The sequence below is a fragment of the Choristoneura fumiferana genome, chromosome 25 (assembly GCF_025370935.1).
Source record: "Choristoneura fumiferana chromosome 25, NRCan_CFum_1, whole genome shotgun sequence".
Lineage (NCBI taxonomy): Eukaryota > Metazoa > Arthropoda > Insecta > Lepidoptera > Tortricidae > Choristoneura > Choristoneura fumiferana.
The window spans coordinates 14,692,859-14,712,605 of record NC_133496.1 but is presented as its reverse complement, the minus strand read 5'-3'; the positions used below and the strand labels follow the sequence as shown (position 1 = coordinate 14,712,605).

The following is a 19,747-nucleotide window of genomic DNA, read 5'->3' as shown; positions in this document are numbered from 1 at the left end:
TTTGTAATTTGACTAATGTTTTTTACATGATTAAATTTTATTGCATTTTTGTAAAAAGTCTTAAAATAAATAAATACTGTCTTATTTAATTACTTCCCTAAAATATAATTGTGTCATTAATATTTCTGATACATTATTTTGTTAAAAGATTTTGAGCATGATTGTACCCATGCGCCATTTACCCCGCACCAGTTTCCCTGAGCCATTTAAACTGCCGCGCGGTCTATACCTATCTACCTGCGGAAAACTAAAAAACAATATTTAACTGGGAGACAAATAAATAAACACATTTATAATCGGAAATGCAATTTTATTACTTCAAAAGCATAGTCTTCTGCAATCACTTGTTATCGAAGTGTAATGTGTGCAGCGGGAGGCGGACCCTTGCAGCCGCGGCCGCCTCGGCGCTGCCAACGTTCATGCTTTACCTCGAATATACCATTAGCGAACTAAACAGAAAGTCGCTCTTGTAGTCGACGCTGCAAGGGTCCGGTACAACCCCCCCCCCCCCCTCCCGGTCTGCGCGGGAGCGCGCGTGCACATTAACAACCAATGCACCATACCTCGCTTCACCATAGACCATAAGAAAACAATAAGTTTATCTCTTATATTTATATAAATACAGAAGCATATTACAAAATAAATTATATACATCTAGTTTATTTGTTACTATGGGTATTTTAAAACTTACAAGCGCGTCGAGGATGGCGACCAGAAAACAAAAGTGTCTCAGGTTCTTATTGTAATACCGGAATCCCGCATAAAAGGCTAGAAATTAATGGAGGGCACCACTTTCTACGTTGGTACAGTTTGTAACACTTTTGTAAACATTTAGTTCCTCTTTCACCCGTTCTAGTCTATTATGCGGAAGTCTCCACCCAATGTGCAGGCACCAACGGTAAACCGACAAATCTCTATCGACACTGAAATCATTCTAAACATCCGTTTATATTTTCAAATACGGCAAATACCCAAACATAGGGAGAACATTTGTCAAATTAGCTTAGCAGATACACTGGATTACAAAGCGCACAAATAGTGTGTTTAACGCATTCACTGCCACCTCACTTCCATTAGTGCCACCGCCGCACGTGTGCGTTCAAAATGTATGCAAAATTATGACAGCGGCACTGGGCGAAGTTCCGAAACGCATATATGCGTCGCTGGCAGTAAATGCGTTAATTGACGAATGTGTCGCCACTCCCCGCGCGTGAGACGCGCCGCGGCCACTTATTGCTTCTTAACATCGACCTTCACCACCCCCTAACTGAGCTATAGGTACTTTCAACAGTTTTTAATCTCAGTGAGAATATAGTCAGACAGAATATATGGCGTGTTTGGGCTATTAGTACGACGGAATATAAGATCAATGTATCTCATATTATGAGCAATAATTGCCGATCCACTCGAGTATCCGGTTGATTCTAAAGCGTCTTACGAGAATTGCACGAAGACTAGGTTTTAATTGCTTGATATCTCTTTTGAGTGGAATTACGAGTGCCTGCTATTATAATTATAATCCAAAAAGTAAGAAATTGTCTTTAATCCCGTTATTCCTGTACAGATAAAGATAGCGTTGTCTGAAGTAAATTTTAACCAAAAATCCCTTATTTAGCACAACTGCCAAGTACCTAAAAAGTAGATGCTCGCCACAAGAAAACGTAGAAAGCAGAATGATTGATTTTTAAAAGGGGGAATAATAAAGTGGTATATTATTACAAGCTCAAAAATGACGTATAAAAATTGGAATAAATCGTACGACACCTACCGGCTGCGAGCGCAAGTACTGGTAACAAAATTAGGCGATTCAATTGTTTGTAAGCTATCTAACCTTATCTTAACTAACTTAGCTGTCCGAAGCCGTTAATTGAAAAAAAAACTATGTTTCAAAAATAAATTACTGCCTACAATAAAATTAACAACAATGACGTCATAGGGCATATTGACTCTGACACACGCACACACACACTTCTAGATGAATTTAGGAACATAATACATGTTTCGGGAATACGCGATCGGCGGAGGCGGCCGGGCGAGCTGCGGGTCACACTACATAAAGGTATTAAATATTAATTGAAAGCGAAAGAGGATTCTTTCTTTATGTATGTAATTGTCAGAGTAAACATAGTGTGTACGAAAATAAGTTAAGTTATGGAAAGGTGGTATTTTAAAGACTTTAAATAGATACGTAGCGGTTAACTCGGCCGCCGCCGCGCTCCCGTAGCACCTCGCACCAACTGTATTATGCGCGCACACACACGAACACACGCTCAAGCCGATATTCAACCTACGCCTACACCTATAAAATATAATAAAACTAGAAAAAAAACATCCTACCGAAGGTATGCTTAGACTACGTCCCGAACTAAAACTCTAACGAAAAAATATGTTATCATCTTACAATATAATATATTTGGTTCTCACTAAAATAAACACTCGCGTATATATTTCCATTTATAAAGGCATCGTTTACACTAGTCAGCTGGGCGCGGGCGCGTCCGCCGGGCGCCGGCCTCGCTGCCTCCATTACTATTACTACATGGTTCTGGACATTTAATTATTCCCACGGGAGCAAAGGCCTGTTGGAACAGACAGAGGCAGAGGCAGAGGCGCGAGCGACGGCGTACACTCCCGCTCAAGCCGTGGACCTCCGGGGCTCGCCAAGCGCCGAATCTATTATTAGAGATTGTTCGAGCTCGCCTCCCTCGGTTAATAGGCAAAATCCGCTTCAAAGTAAACTCACTACTTGCCGACTACGGAGCCCAGCCCATTGTACAAGCTATAATCAGCATTCGGCGAGTCCCCGGCCCCCGCCCCCGCCCCCGCCCCCGGGGCCACTCGGGACGAACACACAAGTGTAGCGAGCGAGCGAGCCGACCAGCACCAGCCGCAGCTCACGGCACATCGCCCAGTTCTATGAACTGATCACAAACAAGCACTCACCGACACTAAACAAATATATTATTATGTGAAAGTTATTATAATATCATCATTACAATTAATAAATAGGATAAAAATAAAATACGACCAGAGCCGCGTTCAAGATTAGCAGTGACGTCATCGCGGCAGTTGCGACGCGTCGTTAATGTAAAATTATGCGAAACAGATTTTACACGTTATCTCTCATCGTACTCGTATATAATCATTAAAAAACTGTAATATCAAATCGATATCTATCTGAAATAAAACAAGACACGACCGCCGTCGTCGGGCCGAAGGCCGCCTTCATAGAGGCCGTTCTACAAATGGAACTCCTCGACTTCACTATCGAAAAATCCTAAAAATGGTACTAAAGAAAGTCTTTCGTCTTTTGAAACGTGGAAAGTGAAGTCAGCCGTAGTTTGTCGTGTCGTCCCGCTCCCGCGCCCATTGTGTGAGCGGGCGCGCCTAGAAGAGGCGCGCGCGGCGCTTGAGCTCGTTGCGGCGCCACTGCGGCAGGCGGTAGAAGTCCTGGCGCGCCACCTGGAGGAACGCCTCGAACTCCACGTCCGACAGGTGCCGCTGCAACAACAACAATTCACGTCAACTCTAATCAAACTCTTCTTCATAAGACGGAAACACATTATCGCGACTACTTTGAAATAATCTTTTATCTAAAATCAATATGTCAACAAAATGGAACCTTGAGCTAATGATCATCAAGTTGGACGTGCAGCTGCTAGCACTATGGGCATGTTTTGGGCAGCACCCTCGCGCGTCGCGCATGCGGCATGCTTGTTGTTACGAGTGTTCCGGCGTGGCCGTGGTACCATCAGCCAAATATGTGGTCTTACCACACTAAGGTTGATAATCGTACTGTCATAAAACAATGCCAATAGAAGTTCGTCTTTAGCGACATATTCGTTGGATAGGAACTTGTTTAAAAATTGATAGACCACTTATTTGGCTGATGGTGCATGGTACTGGTAGTCACCTCGAGGTTGAGCCGGTCGACGTCGGGCGGCAGCCGGTAGTTGGTGATGAGCAGCAGGTGGTACGGGTACAGCTTGGCCGGCTCGTGCACCAGGTGCCCCGTGGCCATGTTGGGCAGCGAGCGCCGCACGCCGCCCCGCCCCCCCGCCCCGCCCCCGCCCCCGCCGCCGCCGCCCGCCCGCGCGCGCCCAGCGCCGCGCTCGCGCCGCGCGCCAGCGTCGGCTCCGGACCGCCCGTGTGCGTGTACTAGTAAACGAAACATTCGTATTTATCTTGCTTTCTCAATAAGCTATTCATTTATTTATTACTAGCGTTTACCCGCGGCTTCGCACGCGTAAATTATTAGAAACAGCAGTTGAATTGAAATTCCGGGATTTAATTAAATTCTCGTGGGAATTCCCTAAAATTACATCGTGGTATTCACTGACGTTAAATTATAAAACCCATGCCAAATTTCGTGACTCTAAACCTAGCGACTGTTTTTTGAGATTTTATCCCTATCCCGTGGGAATATCAGGATAAAAAGTAGTCTATGTGTTATTCCAGATGTCCAGCTACCTACATCTAACCCACCAAAATGGGCCATCATTCGATTTTTTATGGAACAGCTACAAAAATATTGTCGCATATAACTAGTCAGTTTGTCACTCGTTTTCCAACGCTTACTCACCATAGCACTTCTGTCCACGTCAGTAATGGACCCGGCAGAAACTGAAAGCAGACACGAGATTAAGTTAAAAACTGACAGAAACAAACAGTACGGCGGTTACGGAACTGGTAAGCAAGCGGCCAAGCCGTGATGCGGGCAGCCACAAAACTCGCTAAAGATTTTAATTTATCAAGTACCTACTTAAAAGGTGGTAACTAAATAACTAAAAAGTAGTTCGTTCAGCATCCAAATTAGAACCGATTACGTTATATTTTAAATAAGATTACTTATGTCTTTTTAAAATCCTTTTTTTATTTGGCAAATTCTAAATTACAAAATATCACAAATAGAACACTGTCAATGGTTCGGCGAGGTTGTAGAAACATACTTGATACTTATTGAACGTTAAAAACTGATTTATCAAAACATTCTAATATTATTCGAAATATTTAACGTATCTGTAAAAATACGCATTAAATTAAAAATAAATAGGGCAGCACGCGATAAATATCTTTATCCAGATCATTATCTTAATAACTACCAACCTTGTTCACAGTATATTGTTTTACACCATGTGGGTTAGACTTATTTTACAGACTAATTATAACGAGTTTTGGAGCTGCATAACATGCCTACAAATAAACAAATAGTGTTGACTGGAAGCCCGTGTGTCCGCGTGTGATGACTGAAGTGACTCTACAATAATGTTTATAAAATAAACAAAATATACGTAAAAGTATAGTAAGTAAAATACAAATTCAAGGAAGATACAAGGTATTAGCAGATGACTTGAGTTAGGACTAGCCAGTGCTGAGGCATTCGTATTTAGTCTTGGTTTCAACGCTATGCAGGCAGGAAGATAAAAAGAGGTGTTTGCCATGAATTCTGAGTCTTACATCTTCGCTAAGTTTTAGCACAAAATACCCCTAGTAAATAGAAACGCGGCTAGATATATTTTCAGGGCTATGACAATCTTCTTTTCATTTAATGAAACAGATCATAATCCGCGTAATAATAATCATAGCCATTATTGCTAACCGCGCGACATCTATTCAAATAACATGAAATATGTTAATACATAAAAGCAATGATCGACTTAGTATAGGAGATAGGAGAAATCAATGGTTCTAAATGTAGGACGGAGGCGGGGTTGTGCCGCATGTATCTGTCTCGCTCTGGCTTGCCGCAAGCTCAGCGTGCGCAAGCGAAGCGGACTACTTACTGCACAGGTCCGTCCGCACTGAGCGCGGGAAACCAAATAACCCCGCTTCAATATAATATATCCATTATAATATCAATTACTTACAAGATAAAAAACTAACCCCCTGTTTCACCATCCATTGATTAAATTTATTTGACGGATAAATGTGATACCGTCTCTGTTTGTTTTGTTCTAATAGACGGAGACGGCATCACATTTATCCGTCAAATAAAATTAACCAACGGGTGGTGAAACAGCCCCTAAAAGTTATAAGATACGCGTAAAAAGTAGCAAGACTAATGTTTAAATATATTATTGCAGAGTAGTGTGACCACAATTTATGTAAAAAATGGAAGTCTTATGATTTAGATCATCAGGCCATAAGGTACATATGAATAATGATTATTTATTAACACGTAATTAGATAATTATGTGAGCAGTGTTTGTTACAATGACAAAGGGTCGCTTTGTTGCAAAGTTGGTGTTTCTAGAATGTTTACTAACAATTTGAGTGATAAAAATGATTAGATGTTTTTGGCTTCACCAGAAAAAAATAACAGTAAACAATACGCCCGAAACTAGAGAACGTTACTCCAATGTAATACCATGAGTCTGATGAACATTTTAATATTTCCAGTATATTTTTGTAATAAGTACAAAACAATATGAAATACAGTTTGTCATCATAAGCAACTTCATTTTTTTCACTTGGTTCGTAAACAAAATACTACAGTGTAAATCTGTTTCAAAATATTGAGACAGCATTTAAATATATAGCTATTTAGCGAGAGTAAAAGTGTCGTCGGCTACGATATTTAATTACGTTTTGCGAGAACGTATAAAGGACGGGTTATTATTTTCTGCTGAAGCTCGTGCCGACTACGGTATTATAAGACTGGACTGAGGTACTGGCTGAGTCGAGGCTGGCCGCTGTCCGGGGAGCGAACTACAGACAAACGTTTGTTAGCAAACATTCGGACGAGCCGCGGCCACACCAACCACACTTTACTAGCCGCACTTTCAACAACAGCACCAATGTCTGACACAACAAACCGTGCATAAATATCTGATAAGATTCTATTTCTGGGGTCGATAGGACGTGTTACATATTTTTGCACGCTCCGCTGTGGCAATATTAATGCAAGCGACCTTATCATGGAAATGTACCGACGATCGGCTATGAACTAAGAAGATGCACACCAAATTCCCCCGTCATTGGCTCTAGATGAATAGTGTCCTTTTGGTAATTCCCTCTTAGTTTAAGATTAGACTGATCTTTGGCAAACATTCAGAGTAAGGCGGTTGGTTTGGACGTGACTTGCTTGTCACACGATCATCATACTAGCTAATCTATTAACGAAGTGTACATGTCACAAATTTATATGAAAAGAATAAATGTTCAATCTAAATAAAATTTTCAATATGTTCGATTAGATTGAAACAAGCAAAAACCGATTACTAGGAGGCATGGAATGAAAACCATGCTGAATATTATACACTGTGTTATTTTTTATTTCCGTTAACTTTAAGGAAACAGTCAACAAGTCAAATGAGAAATTAACAATAAAAATAAAATGAGAAATTATTTCTCCAATCTTCATTAATTTCTTCACAATTACTCTCAATACTTGAAGATAGTAAAATTTACTCAAAATAACCGTTCCTTTATTTTTAAAATGAAACAAAACTGCATCAAAAGTTTTTTGTTTGTACTTCCTATGTTTACTTAAAATAAAATAAAAAGATAGTTTACTCTAAATGGTTTTCCTTTCATTTTATTTCCCATGTTAGCAGGAGATTTGGTCATTTTATGTCACGAAAGTGTAAGGTGTGATTTATTTTTATGTTTTAGTAGGTTCGATCCCTGGGCGTGGCAAATGCGCATTTTCAAAAAACTCTGCACGCAGTTTTGTTTAAGATTGTTTTTTTGGAATCTTTTTGTATCTTTTATTTCAATTCCAATTATTTTTTGTTACTTTTACGGTCATCCCGTAAAACCCATATCGAAAATACAAACTGAAATATAGATGCATAGAAAGACCAGAAAGATTAAACCAGCATATGGTATAGCACCAGCATACACCACCACTGGACAACTGGACTGGGTTCGATTCCAAGCGCTGGTCTTATTTTTCTGGTTTTCTATGCATCTATATTTCAGTTTGTATTTTCGATATCAGTTTTGTTTACTTTTAACAGTAAATTTTTCTATCTTCAGCGTTTAAACTTTCTTATTTTCCTTCCCAGGGATGTCAAAATGACCATCCTATCCATAAATGTATATCCAGTACATAAGTAAGCCACAATACAATTTATTTGATCTGGGACTCTGGGTCCGTTGTCGAAGAACAGTAATCTATCATGCATGGTTCTCAATCGATGCCAGTGTGCTCGAAGCACAAAACGTATTAAATACTGCATATAACGTGTAGACTGGAGACGACGCGAACGCCACCGAGCCAGCACGGCGCCAAGTAGGGTGTACTCACTGTCTGACTTGCCGCTGGAGAAGTCCGTGCTATGCGTCTTGTCGCCCATGCCGCTAAATGTGAAGTCGCCCTGTAACATGCGTCAAAACATCCGTCAATAGACAATAATAAAATAAACGTGTTAATCTGACTTACCTGCAACTTCCCTAATTAAAGCTATATACACTAAAATTAAAATAAAACGAGCCTAAGCTAATTCAAAACATTTCAACTTAAAAATGTAAGTTTTATAGTAAAAATATTTTTAAAACTGATAAAAAGAACTGTTTCACGTGCCGGTTTATATTCAACCCTCATGTTTCAAAATAAATAAAGTGCACATACAAATTAAAGTAATCTCAGTGATCTAGTAACGTACTTTAACTAAAAACTAATTCACAACGCTCTTTTCCCATTTCACAAAACTTTGATAACAATTAAGAATTTCTACCACACAACTGGACACATTAAAATAAACTTAGCCAGGTGCATGAAAGCCAGCGTACAAAGTGCTCTCACAAGCCCTCACATCCTAGCCTTATGCTCTGAAGTTATAAACTTGATTTCGTATCGTGTCGTCGCGCACATGGGATGCAAACTTTGAATTTGGGAGAAGTATCCCATTTAAAGCACGGTCGCGAAGCACCAAGAACTTTGTTCGATGACCTGTCACTATGTGTCACTCGCGCATAAAAATTAGCCGTCGCACTCGCACATAAAAATGAGTTTGTATAAATGTTTTCGCGCCAAGGTAAGAGACAGAGACAGATCATTGTGCGCAATATCTAGTGTTCCACGGCCGTACTTGAACAGTGCACAGCGCACTAGCACACATCCATGAGCTGTATACTTACGCCGGTGCTGGACGAGAACGTGTGCGAGCGCGCCGCCAGCCCGTAGCCGGGGCGCGGCGCCTGCCGCAGCGACGACACCACTGCAACAGCGCGCGTCACTACCACGCCACTGGCCCAGAGCCCTACGCGCTAGCCCTAGTGCCCTAGTGTCCTGCATTCGTCCTACTAACTCGGGACTCGTTGTCACCCTACTTAGCCTGATGTTTAGTCGGGATCTTGCAGTATAGAAGTTTACTCTTGTACGTTGGTGAGTAGAATTTTGAACGGTGTGAGTTTCTATACTTTAAACATCGCGACTAATGTTCGTGATCGAGTATATTACTAAGAATGATAACTAAATTGGAAAATGTTCCGATCAATGAATAATACACCCGACCACATGCCTACAATCTAGCTTAACTACTAAATTAACCTAAAAATGTTTTACCTTCAAGATTCAATTTTAAACACAATGTCACCAAAATCACCAGAACCAGACATTTTTGATTTGTTTTGCTGTATTGCTTGCTACGGGTAGGTATTCAACCTCATAATAACTAGCAATAGATATAAAAGAGTTACGGTATTGTAAAAGTACAAAAATCTTCTATGCGGGAAAAGAATTAGCACTTTTATCTAGTCGTCCATCAGTCTTGGCGGCGATTTGTGTTAAAACTGCATCTTGGTCAGCAGCAGAAGCAGATAAGCAGTTACGGTGCTCAAAATATTGTAAACCTCTTATTACCTTGGCTGGCAGTAGAATCGTGTACGAGTTTGAGGACCGTAACCGCTCATCCACTCGTGCTGGTGCCTGTGCCTGTACAGACAGCGGCTGTGGTACTCACGTGTCCGTTGGTGTTGGCGGGCAGCGTGCTGGAGCGCAGCCCGTACCCGGGCCGCGGCGCCGCGTGCATTACTACACACACGCACACACTCAGCGACGCGCACACTAGCACACAGACACAAGATGGCCGCCGCGAGCCGTCGCCACAGTACGAGAAAAATACGCAACACTGAGACATCGACTTGACTTGTGTATCTCCCAAGATACGTTGTGTGTATTTTTCTCGTGTATTGTGCTCTTTTGTATGAAAGTGATGGCGACGACGGAGCGTGTCTGTCCGTGGCTGTCCGTCGACGAAGGGGCGACCGCTCCTATCGCGAACATTCTACGCGGGCTAACACTATCTGATATTGCTTACCAGAAAACGAGCAGTGGATGTCTTACCACATATCACCCATCATCATCATTCTATGATCAAGAATAAAGGCAAAATAAGTCTTTAAAGATTGACAACTATGCCAACTAACTCCTGAGTTGCCGGATACTTCTCTACAGGTTTTTTTTTCTAACCAGTGGCAGATTTTTTACAAGCTTTTATTTAATTTCACTTTTCCCATTGTCTGTCTGTCTGTCGTATTTGAATTTTGCAAGTTAAATTCGACCAACTTCCAGTAGTCGGATTGACTTGAAATTTGGCATACTTGTGTAAATTGCGTGCCAATAAAATAACATCCTGATAGTGACATCCTGGTAGTCCGACCAGGATCGTCTCCGCAGGACTGAACTCTTCAACGGTTAATGGCATCGGTTTGAAATTTGGTACGCAAATGTAGTTTGGGTGACAATGCAAGGAAAATCGACAAAAAGAACAGTCAGCAAAAAAAGCCCGTACCAAAAACTTATTTAGTTTCATAAGCTTGGTATAGCCTAAATGGAATAAAGATATTTTCACTTTGACCTGTTGTGTGATAAGACCGCCTATTGTCTATCACGTTATATGTTTTTATTTATGTTAATTCACTGTGCTGATTTACATTGTTGAATAAAGAATATAGGTATATATTTTGTTGTATCGTATTGTTCAAAACCCAAGGAACAGTCGCCTCTTCGTTTCGACTCCAACAATTTGGTACCGGCTGTTTGAAAGAGACTGAAACAACGAACCTCGAACCTCGAAATACTTCTTGCACCGGAATCGTAAGTTAACCAATTACAATCAGCCGATATAAGGACAGTTACGGCATCGAGCTCGTGCTGTGGCAAACTGCGGAAATATAACGATACAGACCGACAGCATCACTGCTAGCCATGTGTACAGTCGAACCATTATACTCCTGACACTAAAGAAAGTTCTCATAGCAAGTGAATAGTGACTTTTTGTCAAGAAATTAGAAGTCACTGTAACATTTTCTGTGTAAAGCTTCCACAATGGACCAAGATTCAGTTAGTTGGATGGACAGCACTTGTGATTTTGTGTGTCCATTTCCAAAAAGTAGAAAATATTTCCGTATAGGGCAAACAGTGATATTGTCTGTTTCGATAATTTCCGCAGTTCCGTGTGCGTGTTCACTGGGGGATCGTAAAGTTCTTTGTCCGTTCTTCATACCACATTTTTTGTTGAATAAATACTCGACTGCGCTAAAGTTGAACTGAACCTTAACTTTAGCGCATGACAGAATGAAGATCTACTTACAAAGAGCTTTGCGACCACCGATAAAACATAATAAATTATTTTCTTGACATTCCCATATCCTTACTTTTTGAGATAAACTGTAGAATTAAATCCCAACCAAAAGGCGATAAAGGTACTCAGTTTCGGTTTGTTTTTATAAGCTTGTTATTATTTAAATAAACAACAACTATATAAGGATATGTGAATGACCAACACATGCCAAAATATCATAGAGCAGCAACATAATATTTCACATAAATTTAAATAAACTCAAATATTGCCTCAACCTGCGTTAAAGCTAAACAATACATGGAAATAAATAAATAGTATGCAATTGGAATTGTTCAGATCGCCCTCACTACAAACATGAGTACATCATAAGCAAAATTAAAATGCTGCCCACATAAGGAAGAACGATCTAAAGATTCTTAAATCAATTACCACAGAAGTATAGAAGTAAAGTGGAAAAACATGCATAGTTTTAGTAATTAAGTGATGAAAATGTGCATGAAAATGTACAAAGAAATGGAGATTTTACGATTCCAGTCGGTACATTCTGGTTTTATAGAATAAGAATATTTTATTGTATTATACAGGTCTAAAAGAACTATATTTATTTATGATTTTAATAAAATAAAGAAGCCAAAAGCGAGTCAAACAGTACAAACAAACGACACCAGCGCCGCCGAAAACCATTTTGTATTTAGAAAAAAAAACATAAACAAAGTAAAGATGTAAAATATATATATATAAATATTTGCAATGACATTATAAGTAATGGGTTTTTTGTTTAATTTTGAATATTTGTAATTTTCAAAGTAAAGATGGCGGCGCGGCGCAAGCTCTGATTCTAAGCCAATTGGAAGCGGCTCACCTCGGGACGACGACCGCCTCGCTCCGCCGCGGCGGCTTGCGGACTCGCACCGCAATCGATTCGATACACAATCGATATTCGATAAGTCAATATCAAAATGAGGATAACTTTGAGTCCGTATTGTCCAACGCACTGATGTTTGCCATCGCATTCCCCATCTCTTTCTACCCTAATCTTATGCCGTGTGACAGAAAAAAGTGGTAAAAACGATGGCGATTAGTGTGTTAAGACAATAAGGCCTTAGATTTCAACGATTCACGGCTACACATATTTACTATACGGGATGCAGACTGTGTTTACCTTTAATGATAAGATAACCAATGGCAGTGGCCGCGCGCGCCGACGACACGCATAAATGAGGGTAGACAGCACCCGTCTACACAACATTAACATCTACCCGCCAATAATCGGATGAAATATCGGGAGCTCGTTAGTCTCATTACACAGTCTACATCCGTAAGCGAATACGAAAAACATATCAAATCGATTGCAGCGTCCTATATAAAATATTATAATTAAACGTAACTTTATGCTTATGAATATGCGATGAGACAAAGCATAGACGGCTTACATGTATTATGTATAATAATAAACATAAATGAATACGCCTGGAGTTCCAATAATTACGCAACGAGCAAAACAACAGCGGGCGCTAACAACCGAGAGCGTATAACTGGCAAAACGACTCACCGTCGTTAAGGTAGTAACAATGTACTGGAACACAATACAATGTATTTAATCTAGGCTCTGTCCTTCATGTCAACTACAGACCCAAATACATAAACACGTATCAACATTACGTTCATGTATTAAGAACTCTAGTCATCAATTTTCGCGAGTAAAGTCAACGAAATGGTACCAGAATGACTCTATTTCTTAAATATCAGATACCATGTTATCAGCAAATACTTTGAGCGGTTCGAACTCGATTTTTTTCCTTATTCTCTAAGCGATTAGTCGAAATTGAGAGAGCAAGAGATCAGCATGATAGGTCGAGTGCAAGTTAGTCGTTAAGGGACAGTAGGCGAAGGGTAGGCCAGTGACGATGTAAGGGCGGCTACACACTCGCAGAGAAGCACGTGTGTAGTCGCCCTAAGTATTACGATGGCATAAAATCTAAGTAGCTTTGTTAGTTAAATTGAGGTTCTGTGATCGTGATAATTATAAGAAATTAAATATTCGCACGACTCGGTTCGAAGTTTTTTGAACACTGAAAAGCGTTAAGTTAATATGAGTTCAAGGCCTAATTTATTTTATTCACGGATCAGAGAACCCCTTCCCCAAAAGTTTCAAGATATTACAGTATGGCGAGACTAAAACTAATAACTTCATTGAGTAGGCCCGCTATTCAAAGCATCCGGTAAACCAAAAACACTTTGAATAAAGCCAATAGTAAACTTGGGTATTTTCTTACTAGATGTTTTGTTATCTGATGTATTGAAAAGCTGAGCCTTAGTAATGATTACAACGTCTTTTTGGGCGACACTTTCATCACAATCATTTGATAATTTACCGTTCATATCAGCCGTTGGTGTGGCCTGGATTGGGAGACTCTCGTGATCCCTGCTGCCGAGTGTATGTGGATGACTTACCGTTGCAACCGGGTATAATGTTAAATGACCCACAGCTATAATGTTGAGAGATTTAAACACATCAGAAATATCTGCGCGCACCTACTTTCTTCACTCATACCACTAACTAAAACATATTTATGTTGAGTCACATATCTGTTAATAATTTAGGCAAAATTACTGTAAAAAAAAAAACAGATGAGGCTGATGTTTTTCTTACGTAAAGATCGAAACTAATCGGTCTGGTCCTGACTCATAATTGTGAATTGAAAAAATATCTCCGGTAATCCTTTCATTGTAATTGTTTTATTTCGATAAAACATTGCACAGATATTATTGACGCGTAGTCAGGTAGAGGTATTTACCAGCAATGGAATGCAGGCTCGTTGTTCGCTCGGTAGGTGTGTGTGCTGGTAACTCACCTTTGTTGTTGGAAGTGAATGGTCAATTCGGTAACTCGCACATTAATTCACACAGTCGAACCATTTCATTCCTGAGCCAGCTTGAACGTTTTTACAAGACGCGTCATACATAACGATAGTTCTGAGGATCGACCGCACCGGTGTTCAAAATATGCACACGTAAACGTAACGACTAACGCATCACTTTATTTGACGCATAACTTTCAAACCGGTGTTCACTCCACCACAACGATGTAAAGCAGGCCGCGGTCTTAAAGTATAGCTGGTACTCGTAGACTAGTGCGGTGGAGACTGGTGCTGGATAGTTTTTGAACAGCAGTGCGGCCGGTCTTACTGGTTACAGGTAGGGTAGTCCCCACTCCCCGGTGAGCGGTGAGCAGCGGGTGTACTGACCGTTGTAGCTGGGTATGTGCGAGTGGCTGGTGTGCGTGTAGTAGGGCTCGGAGTCGGGGCGCGCGTGGTCCAGCTGCCGCGACGGGGACGCGCCCACCGGCGACGAGTAGCGCAGCCGGTACGTCGGCTCGCGGGACGCCGACGGCGTCCTGACGACACACCAGCTTTAAGGCGCGCCGTCCCTTTCTTAAGCGATACTTTCAAGAGGGACGGCACGCTGACCGTTTACCTATACTTGCCCGAATTTAATATGCCCGAATTTCACTTGCCATACCAACTTTTGCCATAAAATATATAGAACCGTGCTGTTTTCAGGATTTTTTTAAATGGCAACATATAGAATGCAGTAGGTTAGGTTAGGTTAGTTTAATAGCAACTCTGAAGAAATTCCTATTTCAGAAATAAATTACTTTGTAGCAAATGAAAATTCTAGAAAACGATACATTCGGGCATATGAAATTCGGGCAAACGATAGAGAGCCCACGCTGACCGCAGGCCAAACCGCATACTGCGTACGTAGCCTAAGGGCGTCCGCTGCGTCCACGTTGCTTGTTTCATCCCATCTAATAGAGCAGCGCAGCGTTGCTATGCTCTATTAAGAAACCAATGAGGGCTATCGTTTTTTGTCTCACTAGATGGCGCACTGTTGCGTGAGGTTTTTAAGCATGGTTTTGAAAGTCTGTTATTACGGGCGTGAAACAAAGTTTAGATTAAAATCATATTTAATACACCTTAAACCGTACCATATAAATATCGAGCATGCCACAGTGTTGCATAGTCCCTGTTTTGTTCGGAAAAAAGGGAGGACAAAGGTTTCCGAAAGACAAAACTGTCTCAAAACACAGACAATCATTGCCCCGGAACGCATATTTGCCATAATTAATTTCAGATATCGCAAAATATTCACAAAATTATTCTAATTATAAATAAACCCGCGTAGCTCACCCAAAAACTATGAGATTTGACATTTCGGAGACCTCACGCTACACTAGCGCCTCTAGCGGCGAATTCATTCGCGATAGCCCTCATTGAAACAGCACGCCGCTCCAAGCCAAGGCGTATACCCGCTTAACACAGTGGACGCCCTCACACCCTCTCGCCTCGAGGGTCTCGCGTGAATGATGGAAAATCTGTTTCTGATCACTCTTGTGGTGGGTTCAGTTCAACCGGGGACCGTGGAAGACGTCAAAGTATTAGCGGAAACAAACTTTGGCGTATTATTGAGTTTTTAAATAATTGGCTGATACACAGGCGTTACTTTGCGGAGGCCCATATTAATGTAATGAACTATACTTTAACATGCGCCTCCGCTACAAAACAAGCGGAGATAAAAGGAAGAATTTTACTGATGCAAAAATGCGAATGTAAACACCACGTCAAGTTTAGTCATGAAGTCCTTTGATTCGAGCAAGTAAGCACTGCAAGCATCGGGACGATACGAGAGTATATTTTTCAATGCGATTCCGGCGCCCAAGCATCGAATTTTTACATAGAAAGTACATTGCATGACTGAATCAATTGATTAATTTTCAATTGGCGCAGTCGGTAGGATAGATTTTTTGTCACGACCAATTAATTTTCAAAGTTTCATGATAAACATTGTTCACAATAATTTTGACCATTAAAATGCATACCTGCTAGCGTTGCGAGGATCTAAATTCTGTTTTTTCCATTGTTGCATCTTTTCGCGCTCTTTGACTTCTTTTAAGAAAACCTGAAATTATAAACAAAACGCTTAATAAGATTGTTTTTTTGTTTTTTGGAATCTTTTTGTATTTTTTATTTCAATTCCAAATTTTTACTTTTACGGTCATCCTGTAAAACCTAAATTGAAAATACAAACTGAAATATAGATGCACAGAATAACCAGAAAAATAAGACCAGCACTGGGAATCGAACCCAGGTCCTCGGCATTCCGTGCCACGTGCTATACCGCTACACCACTGCTGGACAACGGTACAGACACGAATTTTACCTATGCACCACATATCTCTGCTTATTTGTTTCTTATTTAGCCACTTAAGCAGTGACGCTAGCGACATCTATACCGTAGCCCTCATCGAGAAACTTTCGGCATTCCATTGGAACTAACCGCTCACCCCAGCAGTGGTGTAGCGGTATAGCACGTGGCACGGAATGCCGAGAACCTGGGTTCGATTCCCAGTGCTGGTCTTATTTTTCTGGTTATTCTGTGCATCTATATTTCAGTTTGTATTTTCAAAACGCTTACTATTGAGTGAAAGATTTCGTGTCTATTGACAATCAATATATAAGCAATGCGTCAGTATGCTCACCGCCACTCAAATTAAAGAAATATGATCATCATTCTGCAATGAATGTTAAATATAGCACAGACGGTGGTTCAAAAAGAAAGTCACAAGGCTCACTCCTATACCTAGTTTGTGATTACGTTTTGCGGAGCGGGGCACGCAGCCGTAGGTCGTAGGGCCCACTGAAGCATGTGGTGGTGGCGGTGGTACCTGCGCGATGCCGGAGTCTATCTTGGCGGTGGTACCTGCGCGATGCCGGAGTCTATCTTGGCGGTGGTACCTGCGCGATGCCGGAGTCTATCTTGGCGGTGTTACCTGCGCGATGCCGGAGTCTATCTTGGCGGTGGTACCTGCGCGATGCCGGAGTCTATCTTGGCGGTGGTACCTGCGCGATGCCGGAGTCTATCTTGGCGGTGGTACCTGCGCGATGCCGGAGTCTATCTTGGCGGTGGTACCTGCGCGATGCCGGAGTCTATCTTGGCGGTGGTACCTGCGCGATGCCGGAGTCTATCTTGGCGGTGGTACCTGCGCGATGCCGGAGTCTATCTTGGCGGTGGTACCTGCGCGATGCCGGAGTCTATCTTGGCGGTGGTACCTGCGCGATGCCGGAGTCTATCTTGGCGGTGGTACCTGCGCGATGCCGGAGTCTATCTTGGCGGTGGTACCTGCGCGATGCCGGAGTCTATCTTGGCGGTGGTACCTGCGCGATGCCGGAGTCTATCTTGGCGGTGGTACCTGCGCGATGCCGGAGTCTATCTTGGCGGTGGTACCTGCGCGATGCCGGAGTCTATCTTGGCGGTGTTACCTGCGCGATGCCGGAGTCTATCTTGGCGGTGGTACCTGCGCGATGCCGGAGTCTATCTTGGCGGTGGTACCTGCGCGATGCCGGAGTCTATCTTGGCGGTGGTACCTGCGCGATGCCGGAGTCTATCTTGGCGGTGGTACCTGCGCGATGCCGGAGTCTATCTTGGCGGTGGTACCTGCGCGATGCCGGAGTCTATCTTGGCGGTGGTACCTGCGCGATGCCGGAGTCTATCTTGGCGGTGGTACCTGCGCGATGCCGGAGTCTATCTTGGCGGTGTTACCTGCGCGATGCCGGAGTCTATCTTGGCCAGCTCCTGGTGCTCGCGCCGCAGCTGCGGGTCGCGCGGCGCGTCGTGCGCGTCCCCGTTGACGCCGTTGACGCGCGGCTCCTCCTCGTCGCTGTCCGGGACTCCCTTATACGTGTCGGACCAGCGCCGGCGCCGCTCTGCGACACGACCGGACCAACTCAAACTCAAACTATCTTTATTCGATTTAAATCATATGAATGTCAAAAATATCTACCACCGGTTCGGAAAAACCTCCGAGAAGAATCCGGCAAGAAACTTGACGAGGTGTATTTTTTTAAACAGATTTACAATGTTTAACACAGTTTTAGCATGGTGAAGTGGTTGGCTCGCGGCCACAGATAACGCAAAAAAAAAATATTGCCGATAAAATTGCAATCGGGTAGGTAGAGGAAACTAACGGTTTTATCAAATAAGAAAGAAAGAAAGAAAGAAAGAAAACTTTATTTTGGCTCCAAAATGTACCACCTAAAACTAAGACTAGAACTAGCACTAAAACTAGTTCTAGTCTTAGTTTTAGGTGGTACAAATACATTTTAGCAAACTAGTAAGTTATTCACTTTGTGTAATATTTTTTTTATTGAACTAGTGTTGTTACGGCTAGTGACCGTGACCGTTTGTTGGTCGTGCGGGGGCGGGGGCGGGGTCGCTCACCAGGGTCGGTGTAGGGGTAGGGCGGCGCGGGGAAGTCGTCCCGCTCGATCTTGGGCTTGGTGCCGGGCGGCGGCTTGTACGCGGCCGGGTAGTGCGACAGCTCGATCGGCTCCTGCGACACACACACGTAATGATGAATCACTTCGTTATTACTTAAACAACAAATCTCACAGTAGCCGCCTGAGTCTCACGGTCATTTACTTTAAAGTTTTTACGCAGGCCGAGTAAATGTTCAATCAATCAATCAATGTCATAAAGACACGACATGAAAAACTTTTCTCACTTATCTATACACATTTTTGAAGCGTTTGGTTCCATTAATATTATAAATACGTCCGTTTGTTTGTTACCTCATCACGTCTAAACCATTGAACCGATTTAGATGAAATTCTGCATACAGATAGATAGTTTCGAGTCTCGGAGAATGACGTAGAATAGTTTTTATCCCGGAAAATTGCATACTTCCCCGGAACAGCGGTAGACGAATTACACGCGGATGGAGGTGCGGGCAACAGTTTATTTCAGGGGGGGGGGGGGGTGTTACCTCGTTGTTCATCTTGGGCGACTTGGGGCGGGGCGTCTCTGAGCGGATGGAGTCCACGAGCACGCGCATGCCGGGCCGCGACGACGCCTTGCTGCCCGCGCGGCTGCTCGCGCGCGTGCTCGCCGACGCTGCAAGGAAACACTGCTTACTAACTTATCAACTGACAGAGCGGGAAATCAACCGGGATCTTAAAAACCTCTCATCATCATATCAGCCGTAGAACGTCCACTGTTTGACATAGGCCTCTCGCATAGATCTACAGTTGCATCGGTTGGAAACGGCCTGCATCCGCCTTGAACCGGCGGGATTAACCAGGTCATCCATCATCCAGGTCCTACGCTACCATTGTCGATCCGCGGTCTCCATTCGATAACCTTTCGGCCCCAACGGC

The 19,747-nt window shown here is 42.5% G+C and overlaps 1 protein-coding gene across 3 annotated transcripts in view; it reads right to left on the bottom strand.

Annotated features, from left to right (window-relative positions):
- Positions 1–289: 289 nt before the first annotated feature.
- Unc-115a (actin binding LIM protein Uncoordinated 115a) overlaps positions 290–19,747 on the bottom strand; it is a 66,940-nt gene continuing 47,482 nt past the window's right edge. Inside the window, exons 10-19 of one of the 3 annotated variants that reach the window (XM_074107101.1) lie at positions 19,357–19,484; positions 18,813–18,924; positions 18,135–18,298; positions 16,414–16,493; positions 14,780–14,928; positions 9,085–9,164; positions 8,252–8,321; positions 4,579–4,623; positions 3,914–4,134; positions 290–3,501 (exon numbers count right to left, since the gene is read on the bottom strand). In XM_074107101.1, coding sequence (XP_073963202.1) covers positions 3,388–3,501; positions 3,914–4,134; positions 4,579–4,623; positions 8,252–8,321; positions 9,085–9,164; positions 14,780–14,928; positions 16,414–16,493; positions 18,135–18,298; positions 18,813–18,924; positions 19,357–19,484 — 1,163 coding nt within the window. In that variant the 3' untranslated portion in view covers positions 290–3,387. Of the gene's footprint in view, positions 3,502–3,913; positions 4,135–4,578; positions 4,624–5,783; positions 5,802–8,251; positions 8,322–9,084; positions 9,165–14,779; positions 14,929–16,413; positions 16,494–18,134; positions 18,299–18,812; positions 18,925–19,356; positions 19,485–19,747 lie in introns of those variants that run through there. The other 2 variants (XR_012452903.1, XR_012452902.1) reach the window with 2 other exon arrangements.